This window comes from Megalobrama amblycephala, linkage group LG5, assembly GCF_018812025.1.
Source record: "Megalobrama amblycephala isolate DHTTF-2021 linkage group LG5, ASM1881202v1, whole genome shotgun sequence".
NCBI classification, from domain to species: Eukaryota; Metazoa; Chordata; class Actinopteri; order Cypriniformes; family Xenocyprididae; genus Megalobrama; species Megalobrama amblycephala.
The window spans coordinates 27208415-27227988 of record NC_063048.1 but is presented as its reverse complement, the minus strand read 5'-3'; the positions used below and the strand labels follow the sequence as shown (position 1 = coordinate 27227988).

Below are 19574 nucleotides of genomic sequence, written 5' to 3'. Positions count from 1 at the left end.
CACCAACGTTTACCATCCAACCTGACAGAACTGGAGAGGATCTGCATAGAGGAATGGCAGAGGATCCCCAAATCCAGGTGTGAAAAACTTATTGCATCTTTCCCAAAAAGACTCATGGCTGTATTAGATCAAAAGGGTGCTTCTACTAAATACTGAGCAAATGGTCTGAATACTTAGGACCATGTGATATTTCAGTTTTTCTTTTTTAATAAATCTGCAAAAATGTCAACAATTCTGTGTTTTTCTGTCAATATATCCACATTAATGAGGAAAAAAAATTAACTTAAATGATTTTAGCAAATGGCTGCAATATAAAAAAGAGTGAAACATTTAAGGAGGTCTGAATACTTTCCGTACCCACTGTATGCTACGTTTTAAACAGCCCTACCCATTTCTTCTGTGAAGTAACGCACGTGTTCTCGCACTGTTGCCAGGGTCTAGAAAATGTGGATCTTGAAATGAAGTTTAATTCATTGTGTGATGTAACAAAGATTAATAACACAAAGCCATGGATGTAGCTCTGGCCTGATGTTTCATACAAATCACTCGCTGCTAAAGCTGGAATCAACTCTTCATAGCGGATCTGACACGTTAACTAAAATGTCATTGATGTCAATGATGACACAAGGATGACAAGACCTTTAAGGCAGTACTAAAAGGACATTGACAAGAAAAGCATCCTCTCAAGTTCCACATTTTGATTGTGCACGAAATTGTGAGCCGTCTGAGGGGGCTCTTTAGACGGATTTGAAGGAGATCAGCACAGGATATTGCACAGCTGGGAAAAGAACAGGAATGGGAATCATTAATGCAAACCTCTTGGATTAAACAGGATAAGATCTTTTATTTGTTGGCCTTATGGCGTCTCGCTTTTTTCTCTGAAGGAGCCAATGCATTTGCTTCAGCGTTTGGCACTTTGAATCTACTTGGCACTGACTCCATCATACATTTGCCCTTCTAGACCTTGGCAACAGTGCAAGAAGAAGTGCGTTACTTCCCAGAAGAAGTGGATAGGGCTTTACAGTTGTTTGTTGTGCTGTTTAAAACATATTCATTTATAATTCCAGTTTGTTTTAGCTGTCAGTAATGTTTCCTTGCATTAAGGACCAGTAATAAACAGCAAAGCAGACAGCTTAACCTGATCATACATAAATAACATGCACAGGAAAAATTCTCTCTTGATGGTTGGCACTTTGATCCTCACACTGTGATGATTTTAAAGTGTCATTAGACATGATGAGATGTATATCTGAGATCTGAGCACTTCACGAAGGCTTCTTAATCCCTCTCTGTTGGCATGAGAGAGAGTGCCACTGATGTTGAATGGCTCACTTGGTCCATGAAATATTTGCCTAGCAATTTGTATCTGACGCCATTTTCTGCCACACATCGATTTGACATGGCAGCACTATGGCTGCCATTTATTCCATCCTCTCTGCCATTTCCCTTTCCGATGGCACTTCGGAATGTGTAGAGTTATTTATTATGCCCTCATTCCCTGGCTAAATTAAATATTATAGTTATACATCATCACACTGGGGTTTGCGGTACCCATCCAGCATTGTTTCCAAGGGTAAACAGTGTGCATCATTGGCATGACTGATTTGTTTAAAATGTAATTGTTAAAAATTTTATACAAGCTACATAACATGCTTGTTAGTTCCCATATAGGAAAGATAAATCACAAAAGATCAGTTGTTTTTCCTTGACAGCAATGAGATAGAATGGATGAATCATTTTTCTACAGAGAAATACGCTATATTATTCTGACATCTGTCTCCTCCAGAATTTCAGAATAAATATCATCTCAGTGTCATAAATTGTGCTCAGGTTGGCAAAGATACCAAAATTTAAAACATTACTTTTAAAGTAAAGCATTACTGTACTTTGTGCCATATAGGGCTTGCCAATAACACCCGCCAACCCGCCAAATGCCACTTTGGCGGGATTAATTTTATATATAATATATAAATTTTTCAATTGTAGTCTTTTAAAAAGGCAACTGAAATAATAAACTAAGTGCAATAGTGTTGTCAAAAATATCGATTATATTATTATTATTCCAGTACTCATTTTCCACAGAATAGACACATAATACCAGCTGCGCTTTCTCGCTCTCTCATCTCTTCAACAGTGAGTTGACAGACAAACCTGCCTCTATTGTTGGTGTTACAGGGCTTGAATTTTGGCATGGGATTGCGCATATTGTGCATAATTTTACTCCTTTGCACAGATTTTGTTCACACCCAAAGTGCACGCATAAAGCCGCCTCTGTCTCAGTACTAAATTAAGTTCTTTTTCACTGCTTATTGCTCTTAAACAGTCAAATACACAGAAAATAATGTCAAAATTCTGGCCTTTGTGAGTATTCATGTAAGAGAAAGAAAATGCATGTGTAACAGCATAATGGATCTGTGTGTCAGGTCTTAAAGTGACAGCAGCCTAATATACCTGCTACCAAATTATGAAATAAAATTAAAAATATCTATATGATATAGGAGGCAGTTTGTCTCCATGGTATTGATGTCAAAATTGTGGCCAAGTGAAAATGCTGAGTGCCTAGTAACTTTGAAAAAACAAAAAAAAATAATGTCAAGCCCTGGTGTTGTGTAAGCATGATGCTTATTGTAGTTCTAGATTAATGCATTTATTCATCTCACTTGCACAAAAGATATTCAGTATTTCTCAAAATGAATAAAATGAAAAACAAAATGAATGTATTTAATCTCACTTTATTAACCAAAGTCTTTGCTGCTGACTTTTAGTGATCCAATTAAACCATACTAATAAGCAAAAATGACTTTAGAATAACAACATTTTTTTTTTTTTTATTGTTTTTTGTTTGTTTTGTTTTTTGTTTTTTGCTGGAGTAAACATTCTTCTCCTGCATCTTATCCTTCTGTAATCCGGAATGGAAGGTTTGTATTAACTGTGCCCTCTACTGTATGGGCATGAATTTGGATTTTCTTCAGTGTGAGGCATATTAATTTCACTTTGGGTGTGAAAGGGGCCTTTACATTTGCCAAATATATATATATATATATATATATATATATATATATATATATATATATATATATATATATATATATATATATATACATATATATATATATATATATATATATATATATATATATATATATATATATATATATATATATATATACATATATATATATATATATATATATATATATATATATATATATATATATATATATATATATATATATATATATATACATATATATATATATATATATATATATATATATATATAGTTCAATCATGACAACTCTCGGAGTGGATTAAATTCAACCAGCATTTATTGGCATGGGGTATGAAGTATACATGGCTTGATTTTGGCATTCGAGATCTGCTACGCTGCTGCTGTTGCTGCTGAGCAAATACAAATTGTTCAGCTTAGTCAAATAAAACAACAAGGAAGAGGCTGCTGCAAGAATGGTAGAACCCCCATAGCAGATCTCTACAGGTGGCGCTGGGGAGGAGGAGGGATAACAGCGCTTCACATTGCGCAGCTTGTCGATCGCAGGCTAGGGTACGATATATATGGTTACGTGGATATGGAATTACTCTCGATTGGCTGATGCCATGGCGTAGAAAGAACCAATCAGCGCTCGGTTAGAGTTTCATGACTGAACTTTGTATAAAACAAAACAATAGCACGCACATCACTGGCAAAACTACTCAATTAGGGTGCTCCACAAAAGAAATAAGAATCGATATAAGAAAAATGTTGGCACACAAAAGCTCCAAAAAAAAAATAATAATAATAATAATGGACCATCACATAGGTGATGTTTCAAGCACGCAGGCTCTTCATCAGACGTCTCATAATGCTTAACAAAATACAATAATAATAATAATAATAATAATAATAATAATTAACATGTCAATTCATTAAAATTCAGTAACAGATGCACAAATTCTCAAAATGCTTGAGCTTTGAAACTAAAATCTGGAGGACAGTGGCATGGAGGCCTAGAGGACTGGAGCTGAAAAGCCCTGGTTTAGTGTTTAAAGCTCAGAGCTGGTAACCAGAAGCCTGCTTTTATCCCCACATATCACAAGCTACGATCCATCAACATTGTTTCATGGTGCAAGGCTCTTAACCCTTGGGTTACTCCAATTGGACTGCTCATGTAATGAGCTTGTGGTGTCATTCTAAAAAGTTTATGCACTCTGTCATGTGGTGATAAATAAAGTTTAGACAATTCTATTGCTTTGTGTTTCCTGTAAGAGCATTAATTTCGTCTCATTGTGCTCCAGTTGAAACAGATGGCAGTGAATTCACTTTGTGGGTGTTTACCTCTATTTCCTGGCTTTGGCATGGTGGCAGACTCTCTTATCCTGATTTTATTAGTTTTCTTTTCAGAACAGGGAGTCATATCAATAAGAAAATTTGCATGCCTACCCAGAGCGACAGTCTGTGATGGTAAAATAAAATAAAAATAAAAAAAAAGGCTGTCAGGAAGTCATACTAGGTTTTTTAGGATTCATTCTATGGCACTACCTGTGGTGCCCAAACCTCATAAATGCCGTAAATTTTATGACAATGCCAGCTGCTCAGCGATTGTTTGGTGTTTCCCTAACGAGCAACATGCAATGCGTTGCTTCTCGGCAACATGAGTGGAATGCTCCAATGTATCTCACAGGGATTGTGGGTGCCAGATATGCCATTTGATTTGAGATATTGGAATTCTGAAATGTAGACACATGGAGATAAAGAATGGTTTAGGTAGCTTATATATTCATCATGGATTTGTCCCAGTCTTAAACATCAGATTGAGTGTAAATTTCATAAACCATGCTTTTAAACGTACTAAAGCTTTAGGGCAACTTATTGTCTGTGAAAGGCCCAAGCTTATAGTTTGAACTCAATCAACCATTAGTGGGAAAGAAAAAAAAAAATTAAGCCTCAAGCTGAAATATTATGAATGTATCTGGCAGCTGGAGTCAGATATTATGTGGTCCAGTGAGAATTGCTCTGAATTCCAACTGAAAAACCTAGTTCAAGCAAATGTCAATGTTTTAGTTCCCTTTATTTATTTCCATCCCAGGTTTATGGATTTGTGCCAGAAAGTACTTAAAGGGTACATAACACACACACACACACACACAGTTTCTGCCAATCTCATGTTAATCTTGAATATCTATAGAGTAGTATAGCATCCATCATATCTCCTAAGAATCTTTAGTTTTATCATATTTATAAAAGATAGATAAGCTGTACCAAGTCTTTCTGAAAACAGCTGAGCTCCTGGAGGCATGCCGTGGGTGAAGTTAAAGAGTGACGAGCGTGCGCAGCTTTTGTGTAGCATTCGTCTGCAAGCTATCAATGGTCAGCTAAACAAATGTATTTAAACACACACAATACACCATCGCATTATCCCTGGATAACTTTTGAATCACTATAATGAATATAGCGTATAGTGAATGATGAATAATGAATTTATTAATTCACAACGTTCGTATTGTTTACATTATATGCACTTTTGCCTATTGCCAACAAAACAGACATTTGATGCAGTTTTACTTACCACCCGCGGTTCCGACTCATGACCAGGATCATTATCGCTGGAACCGCTCCATCTTTCAGTTTCAAACAATCTGTAAATCCAGCGGCAAACTGGACCTTGTTTATAAAACCATAAGCGCCGATCCTGAGGGCTCGAGCAGCCACGGAAAAACACAAGATATTCTCCATTCATTTTAACCAATGAAAAAGTGATTGCAACTATCAGACACGACTCTATCCTTATTTTGATAGTTAATTTAAGGTGGTTTCTATGGTTAATTTAATGACAAATATTGAGAGCGCATCAATGTAACGTGAGCACAAATCTCTCAGCTCCACTTAACGCTGGATTCTTTGGGAAGCAAGGTTATCTTTCCCTCACATCCAAAAATACACTTCTTTGGTGACATTGTTCATTTCGAAGTCTAAAAACAAAGTGATAAATCTTTCTCAAGCGAGTCCTATGCAGGGCTGCCGACGACTTCTGTAAAGCCGAACGAAGTGCATAGATGGGCGTGCTCTTGCTCTCTCGCCCTGGTTGATGTGTGTGCGCGTGCTTTTCTGGAAGAAGTGCCCGTACAAGGAATTTCCACCCTTTATTATGTAATAAAGGGCCATACTCGAAAAAGTACGAATCTGAAGAGTATTTTTGGCACAGAAATACTCCATTATACGTACAACAATACGTCCAAGTTCCAAGTTTTTGAAACTTTGGCCATGTTTATCGTGAGTCCAACTCCAACTCTTTAACAGTGTAAATAAGTTAACAGTGTAAAGAATGCATGAAATAGCATTACACCCCCCCCCCCCCCCACTGATTTATAGCACACATAGTTTTGCAGTTTACTGTTCTTCTAGATATTTACATATAAATCAGAAGTCTCGCACATTCACAGAAAATTGCATTGCAAAATAAGGTGGATACTGTTCAAAACACTCACAAAAAGTATTTGGGTGCTTAGCTGTCAGCCATTAGTGGAACATGCTTTTGGTAAAGTGATGAGTAAAGACAGTCTATACCTGTGGTTGCTCTGATAGGGCAGAGTAAACATGAAGGAAACTGACTTTATTCATTAACATTTGCATGCCTCTTTTTATATATATATATATATATATATATATATATATATTTTTTTTTTTTTTTTTTTTTTTTTTTTTCATATAATGTAATGAAATCCATGTATTTTTAGTGTGGCTTAAGATTTTAAATACATTTTAGAGCCAGAGCAGCTTACAGGTATGTAGGTGCAATTTCTGTGTATTCTTACCAACTATTGTGTCGAGTTTGATTTATCGTTTTCCCTGCAGCACTCCAATGAGTGCTGCTATCTAGACTACAAAGCATGCATTTAAAAGTTCTCATCTGACATCCCCCTTAAGAGAAACTGACAGTGGGCAGAAAACCGCTCTGACTTCCAGCTTCGTTTGAATTTATTTAGACCCCTGGGTATATATGATACTGGAATACTAACACATGCCATGCCCTAACACATCCTTAAAAAGATGAGCCTTGTTTCTGGTGTGAGGAACACAAGTTTTAGTCTGACTTTCCCAATCTCATTACCCTCTACTGCCCCCATTATTTCCTGTGCTTTCTGTACTGTCACTATCAATAAAAGTGGCATCAATATGACCAGCACACTATTTCAGATGAGCAAAAAAAAAAAAGCTTTTGATGAGTAAACTGAAGAGACGGCAACAAATCATACAGCCATTTTCAAGATGTCAAGGACAGTGTTTTAAAGATAAACCAAAGTCTTATGGGTTTGGAAAGACAGGGTGTTTAAAGGATGACAGAATTTTCATTTTTGGTTGAACTATCTCTTTAAATGGTTTGTCTAGGCTTTAGGATTTAGATTATCATATACCAACCATTCAAGAATCTCAACTGTCCAGTTGGATATGGAGACATATTGAAGTATTTGAAGAGTGATGACTAAGCTGTTTTCTGATTGTCCTGGCAGATTTGAAAAACTGCTGAGTGACGTTTCTCCCTGGAGCAAAGGATTACATTCTTCCACAGTTCAAGAAATCTTGTCTTTGACCACCAGCCAAAATTGTGTACTGCAGTGTGCTGCTGCTGCAGCAGTCAAACTACTTGTAACTTGCCATTCACAGTTGAAGTGTAAAAAAAAAAAAAAAAAAACATGAATAATCAGACATGGACTAGTGGTTACAACTCATGCATGTTATGGGTACTGCGTTACAAGTAGCATATTATGTAATTTTTGGAAGTAAATGTAGAATGTCACTTTTTAAATGTATGCTATATGCTTCAGTTCAAATCAAATAAATAGCATGCATTAGTTTTCTATTTATCTCATTTATTCTTTGACAAATCCAATTGGGAAAAAAAAAAAGAAAAAAAAAACCTCTCTCTTCCCCAAGGTAGTCACATTGTGCATGTGTAGACTGCAAATGAGCTGCACAAAACAAAACATTGTCATCATGTCATCAAAAAAAAAAAAAATAATAATAATAAAATCAAAAAAATCAATGAACTACACTACAATAGTGCAATGTCTAAAGAACCTGCCAAGTATAGCAGTGACATATGAAAGAGTGTGTTCATATTAATAAAAAGTAACATAAAAAGAATGCAGATCAAGTTTTTTTAGTTGAGTGTTTTATGATCTTTTCTTCACCATGATTTTTGGTCCTCTATTTAATCTATATATATATATATATATATATATATATATATATATATATATATATATATATATATATATATATATATATATATATATATATATATATATATATATATATATATATATATATATATATATAAAAAAAAATAAAATTACAAAATCTCAAATTTACCCAAAAAAAACAAAAAAACAATTCTGTCATTAACTACCCTAATGTCGTTCCACACCCGTAAGACCTTCATTCATCTTCGGAACACAAGTTAAGATATTTTTAATGAAATCGGAGAGGTATATGACTAGTCCAGAGAAAAAAATAAAATCATCACTTTCAAGGTCCAGAAAGGTATTAAAGACATTAATAAAAACGTCGCCGTGCCTGCAGTGGTTCAATCTTATTTTTATGAAGCAACGGAATATTTTTTGTGTGCAAAAAAAAAAAACAATGCACTCTGCAATGCGTTCACTGCACCAACTGCGTAACAGTAAAATTGCTGAATAAAGTCATTATTTTTGTTTTGTTTTTCTGCACAAAAAAGTATTCTTGTCGCTTCATAAAATTAAGGTTAAACTACTGCAGTCGCGTCAACTTTTTTAACAATGTCTTTAGTACCTTTCTGGACCTTGAAAAGTGGTGATTATAATATATAGTAGAATGTCACTTTTTAAATGTATGCTATATGCTTCAGTTCAAATCAAATAAATAGCATGCATTAGTTTTCTATTTATCTCATTTATTCTTTGACAAATCCAATTGGGAAAAAAAAAAAGAAAAAAAAAACCTCTCTCTTCCCCAAGGTAGTCACATTGTGCATGTGTAGACTGCAAATGAGCTGCACAAAACAAAACATTGTCATCATGTCATCAAAAAAAAAAAAATAATAATAATAAAATCAAAAAAATCAATGAACTACACTACAATAGTGCAATGTCTAAAGAACCTGCCAAGTATAGCAGTGACATATGAAAGAGTGTGTTCATATTAATAAAAAGTAACATAAAAAGAATGCAGATCAAGTTTTTTTAGTTGAGTGTTTTATGATCTTTTCTTCACCATGATTTTTGGTCCTCTATTTAATCTATATATATATATATATATATATATATATATATATATATATATATATATATATATATATATATATATATATATATATATATATATATATATATATATATATATATATATAAAAAAAAAATAAATAAAATTACAAAATCTCAAATTTACCCAAAAAAAACAAAAAAACAATTCTGTCATTAACTACCCTAATGTCGTTCCACACCCGTAAGACCTTCATTCATCTTCGGAACACAAGTTAAGATATTTTTAATGAAATCGGAGAGGTATATGACTAGTCCAGAGAAAAAAATAAAATCATCACTTTCAAGGTCCAGAAAGGTATTAAAGACATTAATAAAAACGTCGCCGTGCCTGCAGTGGTTCAATCTTATTTTTATGAAGCAACGGAATATTTTTTGTGTGCAAAAAAAAAAAACAATGCACTCTGCAATGCGTTCACTGCACCAACTGCGTAACAGTAAAATTGCTGAATAAAGTCATTATTTTTGTTTTGTTTTTCTGCACAAAAAAGTATTCTTGTCGCTTCATAAAATTAAGGTTAAACTACTGCAGTCGCGTCAACTTTTTTAACAATGTCTTTAGTACCTTTCTGGACCTTGAAAAGTGGTGATTATATTGCTGTCAATGGACGAGTCATATTCCTCTTGGATTTCAAAAATATCTTAATTTGTGTTCCAAAGATGAACGAAGGTCTTACGGGTGTGGAACTACATTAGGGTGAGTAATTAATGACAGAATTTTCATTTTTGGCTGAACTAACCCTTTAATACAATTACATGATTTGCAGTTAAACGCTGAATATTTAAATAGTTCTTCCAGGTTTGTGGAATTGCACACACAGACCAACCACTAGTCATGTGCCTATCACTGAAAGCCACACAGCATTTGTCATGTAATTTGGAATCAGTAACCGACTACAATTTGTAAGTAATCTACTCAGCACTGCTCTGAAGTAACTACTAACTATAGAATTGTTTGATTTAAACTTTGTTTGTTATAAAAGACAAAACTCTTCTTTCCTTTTTGCATGCGACACAAGGCAGGGTGTCTCAGAGGTATGATTTTAACGGATCTATTCCTTTTCGATTCCTGAAATGGGAGAACAGATAATAGCCCTGCGACAGGGTGCATCATGGGAAGGAGCTTATAACGGGGAGTCCAGATTGTGATGAATGATGCCAACTCTAGTCAGAGTGGTGCGGGAGTTCCGTGGGAGTAGATGAGTATTTTTAAAGCAATGATTAAGAGATTGAGATGAGAGGTAGCATTTTTCACAGAGTCCCAGTATTGTCTGAGCGGCTACATTTGGGGAAAGGGATGATTTGTCTTCACAGGGAGTTGACAATTGGAACAATGCAGAAGCTCATGTGGCTTGTCATAGTAATTAAGAAACATGAACTAGACTCATGACACCATTGGTGGTGCTTTTAGTCTGTGTTTTAGGTCTAATAAGTACATGTATAACATGCTTCATAATCAAACTAATACTGTCTAGTGACTCTTTGAAGACAAACGCTTGAATATTTGTTTCTGCCAGTTATTTTTTATCCTACTGAGGTTTTTAAGAATTCATTGAAAATCGGCCTTACCTGTGATGTAAACCTCCAGTGTTCATTAATTTTAAAAAAATTTGGTTACAGTTTATTTTAAGGTGTTCTTGTTACAGTGTAATTATACATTAAGTACTGAGTATTGAACTGCATGTAGTTACTATAGGTTTAAGGTTAGGATTAGGGTTTGGTTAGTTTTATGTAAATGTATAATTTACTATTATAACAAGGACACTGTAAAATAAAGTGTTAACAGTAATTCAATTATTGGAGCCAATTATTCTGCTTATACCATGGTACATATGTTTATTTCAAGATATTTTTAGAATTTCCATCACTAAAGCTACCTCCTTATGCCGCAAATAAAATATCTTCCATAGAAACTGCACAAGTCAATGTGATTTGCAATTATGCAGTCAGCGATCCTGGAACTACTTCATAGCTGTGTAATCAACACATCAGCCAATCAGAATCAAGAACTGAACAATGCAATTGGTATAAAATTATATAAATAATGTATGTTTTACCCTGACTGCTCACTATCCTCGTGTTTGAGCATTAAGCGGGCATGTCCGTAAAATATTACCCCATGAAAGTCGCATGAGAGGAGGTGATGGAAATGTCAAATCCAGTCAAAGAGAGACAGGAAGCAGAAAAATGCTCATGAAATGCAAAGGCATATGGCTAAATGTTACATGCCCCCAGAAAAGGTTTTATTAAGCTTTCTAAAAAAAGTAAAATATGCTAGATAGCCATATATTCTTGGTGGCTTGAAAATATTGCCTATATTAGATTTTAACACTAAAAAATGGGTAGTTTATTCGCATATGCTTTTTTTTTTGTACACTGTTTACATGAACATTTATAAGTAGTGGCCTGGTGACAAGGAATTTTTCCTGTTGGGTATAATTCATATCAAGATTTTGAGGTCTAGTGTTCACCCATCTGAGACTTCTACATCATCAGCAAGCATCCTTATTAGCATATCATTAACATTTCTCAATGTGAAAAGTATGCAAACAGTTGAGCCATTTTTCAGTGCATGTTTCTCATATATTCAAGCAATTCTCTAGACAAATATGCAGATATCATTACCAGCTTTATAGAATGGATATTGTCATGGAATATATTATCTAAAAGAATGTTTTTTGTTTGTTTGTTTGTTTTTTTCCCTTATGGCAAATAGAGCTATTTTCTATAGGCTTACAGAAACTGTGCTTTTTACAATGCCTGCAACATTTTCTCTGGCTGCAGTAGTGTTGTTGGACCACAACAATGTATTGTGTCTTTTCTCTCATCCTCAGCCAATGGAGAATTTCCTCCGGTGGCTCCCATAAGCCCCATGCAAGTACTGATCGCACCAAGCAATGAGAACATCAAGACCACTACACCACTCTATGTAGAGCCTGGAGCGTCTACAGAATGTGAGTTTTAGCTACTTTCATGTGCTTGAGCTGTTTGTCTTTTTTGAATTGTTTCAAACTTTTATCTAGCTTGTTCAGACTGAAATGTGCCCCAGTGTGATTTACAAGTCTGAAGTTTGGTACAAACCACGTTTATTCTTGTTATTGTATTGAAACTATACAGTACATGAGCACTAAATCAAACACATTTTCAGTCATTGTTCAAATAGTCTGTTTTAACTATAGTCTCTTACGGTTACCATCCAGGCCTGCGTTCCCCAAAAGTAATGTTAGCCAAATACGGTCGCAAGTTACGTCTTCATCAAAATAGTTCAACAAATCTATGTTTTCCTGAAACAGTAGTTCCAACTACTGTAGGTAGAAGCATACCTGTAGTTTCTTGTTATTATGACGTGTGGACTTATGTCAGGTTCAGACTACACAATATCAGCCCAGTTTTGGCACGATTTGTTTGATGTAGGGTGTCGTGGTGATTTGTAAACAACAGTGGACGTTGGGACACAAGAATCAGGGGCGTTTCCCCCGAAGAGGCAAGGGAAGCAGTGCCTCCTCAAAAAAAAAAAAAAATGGATGAGAAAATAATCCACATTACAAAAATAAAACAACACAAATATTACAAAATGTGACATTAAAATTGTATAAATCACTCTAAACACCAACAGGTAAAGTTACAGCCGGAGTCCGCATCTCTCGTGCCTCCCCTGGATTTAGTGGGGGGTAATTGAGAATGAATGGGGGAAAGTCACGTGAGAGGAGGCAATGTTTCCATCGCACTATGATTGGATATGATTGGCTATGATGGGTTCACACGATAAATCCCGCTTCTTGTTTTCATTTGTGCACCGCGTTCGCGAATCAGTCTGAATGAACAAGATGATGGCATTTATGGGATTAAATTAAAATGCAATTAAAAAGCTCAGCCACTTAAAAACTTAGATTTCACCGCTTTGTCACGTCAAAATCAAACTTGAAATGGCCAGAAAACATGATGACTGTGGGGGGTGAAATTAAAGATGCATCATCTTGTTTGTGACCAGCATTTGACCAGCATGACTGATGACTGATGGCATAAGTTGACTATTAAAAAGAACAGCTGAACATCAGTTCACAAATAAAAATATATTGCTTAAATTGTTACTGCCATATGTTATTATTTTGGAATAAATGTAAAAATGCTTAAAAAACTAACTTGAACGATTTTATTTTTTATGTAATGTAAGGACTGTGCAGACTTTGCCGCCACATTACAGAACACCACCGCATGCCACTGTCAAGACTATATATATATATATACAGTTTTTTTTCCTCATTAATGTACACACAGCACCCCATATTGACAGAAAAACACAGAATTGTTGACATTTTTGCAGATTTATTAAAAAAGAAAAACTGAAATATCACATGGTCCTAAGTATTCAGACCCTTTGCCCAGTATTTAGTAGAAGCACCCTTTTGATCTAATACAGCCATGAGTCTTTTTGGGAAAGATGCAATAAGTTTTTCCAAACCTGGATTTGGGGATCCTCTGCCATTCTTCCTTGCAGATCCTCTCCAGTTCTGTCAGGTTGGATGGTAAACGTTGGTGGACAGCCATTTTTAGGTCTCTCCAGAGATGCTCAATTGGGTTTGAATCAGGGCTCTGTCTGGGCCATTCAAGAACAGTCACAGAGTTGTTGTGAATCCACTCCTTCATTATTTTAGCTGTGTGCTTAGGGTCATTGTCTTGTTGGAAGATAAACCTTCGGCCCAGTCTGAGGTCCTGAGCACTCTGGAGAAGGTTTTCGTCCAGGATATCCCTGTACTTGACCGCATTCATCTTTCCCTCGATTGCAACCAGTCGTCCTGTCCCTGCAGCTGAAAATCACCCCCACAGCATGATGCTGCCACCACCATGCTTCACTGTTGGGACTGTATTGGACAGGTGATGAGCAGTGCTTAGTTTTCTGCACACATACCGCTTAGAATTAAGGCCAAAAAGTTCTATCTTGGTCTCATCAGACCAGAGAATCTTATTTCTCACCATCTTGGCAAACTCCATGCGGGCTTTCATGTGTCTTGCACTGAGGAGAGGCTTCCGTCGGGCCACTCTGCCATAAAGCCCCGACTGGTGGAGGGCTGCAGTGATGGTTGACTTTCTACAACTTTCTCCCATCTCCCGACTGCATCTCTGGAGCTCAGCCACAGTGATCTTGAAAATATTGGGTTCTTCTTTACCTCTCTCACCAAGGCTCTTCTCCCCCGATAGCTCAGTTTGGCGGATGGCCAGCTCTAGGAAGGGTTCTGGTCATCCCAAACGTCTTCCATTTAAGGATTATGGAGGCCACTGTGCTCTTAGGAACCTTAAGTGCAGCAGAAATTTATTTGTAACCTTGGCCAGATCCTTGCCTTGCCACAATTCTGTCTCTGAGCTCTTCAGGCAGTTCCTTTGACCTCACGATTCTCATTTGCTCTGACATGCACTGTGAGCTGTAAGGTCTTACATAGACAGGTGTGTGGCTTTCCTAATCAAGTCCAATCAGTATAATCAAACACAGCTGGACTCAAATGAAAGTGTAGAACCATCTCAAGGATGATCAGAAGAAATGGACAGCACCTGAGTTAAATATATCACAGCAAAGGGTCTGAATACTTAGGACCATGTGATATTTCAGTTTTTCTTTTTTAATAAATCTGCAAAAATGTCAACAATCCTATATATATATATATATATATATATATATATTTATTGTATAGTGTATAATAGTGAACGACAACCGACTCCACATCTGCAATGCTTCATGAAGTCCTGACAGAAAGACTAGTATTTCATTTTTATTTCTTTTTTTTTTTTCTTTTCTTATTTTGTGAACCTTTTAAAGGTGACCAATAGCAGCACAGAAGCTCTTCCATACACAGCTTTCAAACATGGTGAAACGAAAGAGAGAACAGGATTTTGGTGCTAATAGGGGAATTATCCATTGGAGGAAAGGTTCGTGGAGCTATGGCAAAAAAATACTCCTGCCTTTATGATGTTTCTTGAGGGACTACCATGACAGAGTGAAAAAAGATAAAAAAAAAAAAAAAAAGATGGCAAATCAGCAACCCAGTGAGTACTGGAATTAGCATTCTGCTAGTACAACCATTGTTTGTTTACTCTCTGGTTTCCTGAAGTCAACCGCTAGTTCTGCTTTCTTGATGATAGAACACAATAAGTAACGTAACGTGCAGTACGTTCAATGTTTTTAATTCCATTTAAATGAGCAATATCACACGAGTAGCAGTGCGATATGGCTGTATATCTGCACGGCTGTGATTCGTCCATAGGCACAAGGCCGCCGGCCTAGTGCCGTAGATAATTACAGCGTGCTGATATACAGCCATATTGCATGGCTACGAGTGTGATATTGCGTTTATAACAGTTCGACGGCACGAGTGTGTAAACAAATAAAAAACAACGGAGTGTCTTTAAAACCCTCTTTTGTGAAGCACTACTTCCTTCCGCCACAGATTCAAATCTCAAGTTGACAATTGGACCAAGCCTCCCTTACTAATTCTAAAATGTCACTTCAGAACTAGTAACGAAGGAACATTGAGATCCTCCATTGAAACTCATTGAATTTTGTACAGTATTGAGAGAGATAGAGAGAGAGAGATCGCCTGAGAGAGTAAGCTATTACCTGTCTTATATATTGCATTACATTCATTCTTCAAGTCGATGTCCATAATATTATATCCATTATAAAAGTCTGTTTGAATGTCCGCTGAGGAAAGCGATCTTGTATTTGTCCTTTTTACAGCTATGGAAATTTTCCATAACATCCATAACACCACAGCGCAAAAAACAACTTCCTTTGCAAAAGTTCCTTTCAATTTAAAAGTCTCTTGTGACTCACTGACTCATTCACCTGTAAAGTGTTGCCGCCATCTAATGGCATATTAATGTAACTTTCACTCAATCCATATTACGCACTAATGGACATATTTATATAAAATATTTATTGAACAACAAATAAACACAATTGTACAGTTCAGTCAAACGTAAAGCACTAGTGTGCCCATGACGGTTGTCAAGTGTGCCGTGGATAATTACCAAATGCCAAAAAATATATAAAGTAAAATAAATGCTACACCTCTTATCTCTGTATTTCCAAATGTTTGTTTTATTTTATTAAAAAAACAAAAAAAAAAAAAACAAACAATGATATAGGTCACCCTTTACGCTTGTGTGTGGGGTTTACAAATATTTAATGAATGAAAAGGATTTTAAAGAGCTTGTGAGAAAACCTCTTAACTCCGTTGGATCCTCAAACTGTCATCGAACCTCATAAATCCGCCCCACCTCGTGAATGAAGTGCGCATGCAGTTTTGTCATTTCATCTATGCAATGCAAAGGTAGATAGAGTACCCCAGGGATGACGTGTTTTTGTAGGCCAACCCAGAACTTAGCGGCGCACGGGTTCCCTCGATTGAAAGCCTATGCATTTTTCCCATAGACTTTTGGAAAATCGCAGAAAATAAGCTCTGTGTTTAACAAAGGGTTATGACACTTATACGTTTTGTCTGTCAAGATAATCTTTACAAGTTAACACAACATTTATAGATTTTGAAGCCTAAATAAAGTGGTCAGATATAAAAGGCTAACAGTATGCTATAAACGGACCATGGTCACGGATCAACATCGTCACCATCAAGCTTCCTCAAACTTTATTTAGAAACAACTTTATTTATAAACATGCTCGCTGATTATGATCTGTGCTGTTATTAATACTTATCCACTTTTTCATGAGAAATGCTGTCCAAATGTCCCGTTTTTAATGATGACGTCTAAAGTCCCTGCCAAAGGAAGTAGTCCCTTTTAGCAATTTGTTAGCAACCGCCGATTTTAAGACACAGTAAAAGTTAAAAAAATCACAAGCGGGTTATAACTGGTGTGTTTTATGTCATAGATCAAAACGTGAAAGTATTTAGAGGCTTTGTTTACCACAGACCTTATTTCAGGCGATTTAGCAAAAACCCATTAAAAAAACCCATAGACTTTACGGCGTTGGAACCGGAAGCCCTAAAATGCTAACTCGCTTCCAGGTTTTGTCTACAAAAATGCGTCATCCCTGAGGCACTCTATAAAGATCTGATGTTTGAAAAAAAAAAAAATTGTAAAGCGTTTTCTTGACTCAAAAAACACTATGTCTTTAAAGGGTATGTATTTAAAGGGAGCAAGAAGAGGAAGCGGAGAAGAGTCTTCGTCTGATATGTCCCGTCTAGTTGTAGCCAATATGCTATGCTATATAAAGGATAAGGTAATTATTATCAAATTTAACATAGCACAATTTGACTTGCTCTGGAACAAATAATAGATTAATAAGATCAAAGATTGCCCATTTAATGTACTCAAAATGAATTATGTCTCATGTTTAACCACTATAAGAGCCAGCGGTAAATCCCAGAAGCACTGGCCGAGATGAAGCTGTTCTCGGCACTGAACGGCCACTGACGCCCTGGAGCTCGCATCTCTGAAAATGTCAAAACAAATTGTAAAATAGGCGCTATTATTAAATATGAGTCACATATTTCAGGTCTAAACAACTACATTCTCGTCTAAAAAACTATTAAAACAACAGTTTGTGGTACAACAAGTAGTATTCGCAAAAATTACGGTGGATTTGATCGGCCGCCATGACGGTCGCTTCTAGCGGAGTGATACAAACGGTGAAAAGGTAGGAGTGCTGTTATCACTGAAATATCGCAGGGCTATCAGCCAATCAGATTAGGGGAGAACCAGACAGAACTGTTGTATAAAATATATATATATATATATATATATATATATATATATATATATATATATATATATATATATATATATATATATATAATTTGATATTTCAGTGTGTCTGCAGTCAGCACCGTATCTGATGAACCCATGACTCAAACATTAAACTGAGCAAAATGATGGGAAAACAAAAATAGTGATATGTATTTATTTATTTTTTTGTTTAATTCAATTAAAACTAACTAAAACTAAACTGCAATAGAGAACCAACATAAATAAATTTAGTCAAAACTATGTCATCCTAATCATAATTCTTGTGATAATGTCAATTGAAACACTTTTTACACATAAAATAGTTCCATAAATATTAATAAATACATATTTTGATGTTTGACATGGATGCCAGATCCAAACAACACTCCAAATTCCAACAAAGGTAGCACTGTGCATTATAAAGACTCTGGAGTCTTTGTTTTCACAGCAAGTTTTGAGTTATTCTCTATAAACATTAAAGCACCTAATTCAAAGTCCAGACCACATAATTCCTTCTGAGCACACTGAAATTGTTGAAATGCTTGAGTACACCAAATATGTTGTATTTCTAATGGATATAGAAGATGAATGCTTATGAACAGAGGCTCAGATACCATCTCTCTCTCTCTCTCTCTCTCTCTCTCTCTCTCTCTCTATGAGTCTATGAGTGCACTGTAGAGAAAAGAAAGTGTGCCATCTACTGGACTATTTGTGCACCATTTTTCTTCACATTAAACCGTTTTGTAAGGCCATTTGCATCATCTAAGGGTGCCACTACACTACAGCTTTTGGTGCACACCTTAGTGCATGTGACATCAGAGTTTGGTTAATTTAGTTGGTATAAATGTGAGTTTCAAAACTCACACACACGAGGGAACCACGCTGAATCTGCTTAAAATTGTCTGGGGAAGGCACAAGTCATGTCATAATCTGTACTAAATCATGGAAATGCTGTTGGGGTCGTCCCTACAGTTTGGTGCATTTTGAACTGAGCACTTGTGTTAAAAATTTAATTAATTGTTATAAGAGGAAGAAGGTCTAGGAAATTTGTCCACTGCTGTTACATGACATTTTTTACAATTCAATGTGTAACAGGGAAGACCTTAAAATGGTTGATGTTTTAAGCTAATGAAGCCAATTAGAAACTTGGAAAGAACGACATTCTAGCAAAAGATTAACATTCATATTTTCATATCCAGTATACTGTACATTGACACAATAAGGTGGACATGTTATGTTTAATGCTTGTAGAAAAGTCTTCTAAACATTAGGAAAAGAAAGAAGAGTTTATAACTGATACTTTGTTCTTGGAGTTGCTTTCCCTCTAAGGAAATTATGTAATTTCTAGAAAGTCCATGTGATTTAGAGAATATGCTTAAGATTTGAAAGGGCAAGTAGCACCAGTGTAACAGGGTGGACTGAAGTTTGAGAGACAAACTAATTTCACGGTTTTACACATTAAAATTTGTCATGTCAAGGAGTCATGAAGTCAAATAAGTTAATGTATATACTATTACTCAAAATTGCTCATTTAGAAATGTATA

The 19574-nt window shown here is 35.7% G+C and overlaps 1 protein-coding gene across 3 annotated transcripts in view; it reads left to right on the top strand.

Moving 5' to 3' along the window:
• The window catches only part of alk (ALK receptor tyrosine kinase), a 496326-nt gene that overhangs the window by 437084 nt on the left and 39668 nt on the right, over positions 1–19574 (top strand). For all 3 annotated transcript variants that reach the window (XM_048191592.1, XM_048191594.1, XM_048191593.1), the window contains exon 11: positions 12129–12248. In XM_048191592.1, coding sequence (XP_048047549.1) covers positions 12129–12248 — 120 coding nt within the window. The remainder of the gene's footprint in view (positions 1–12128; positions 12249–19574) is intronic.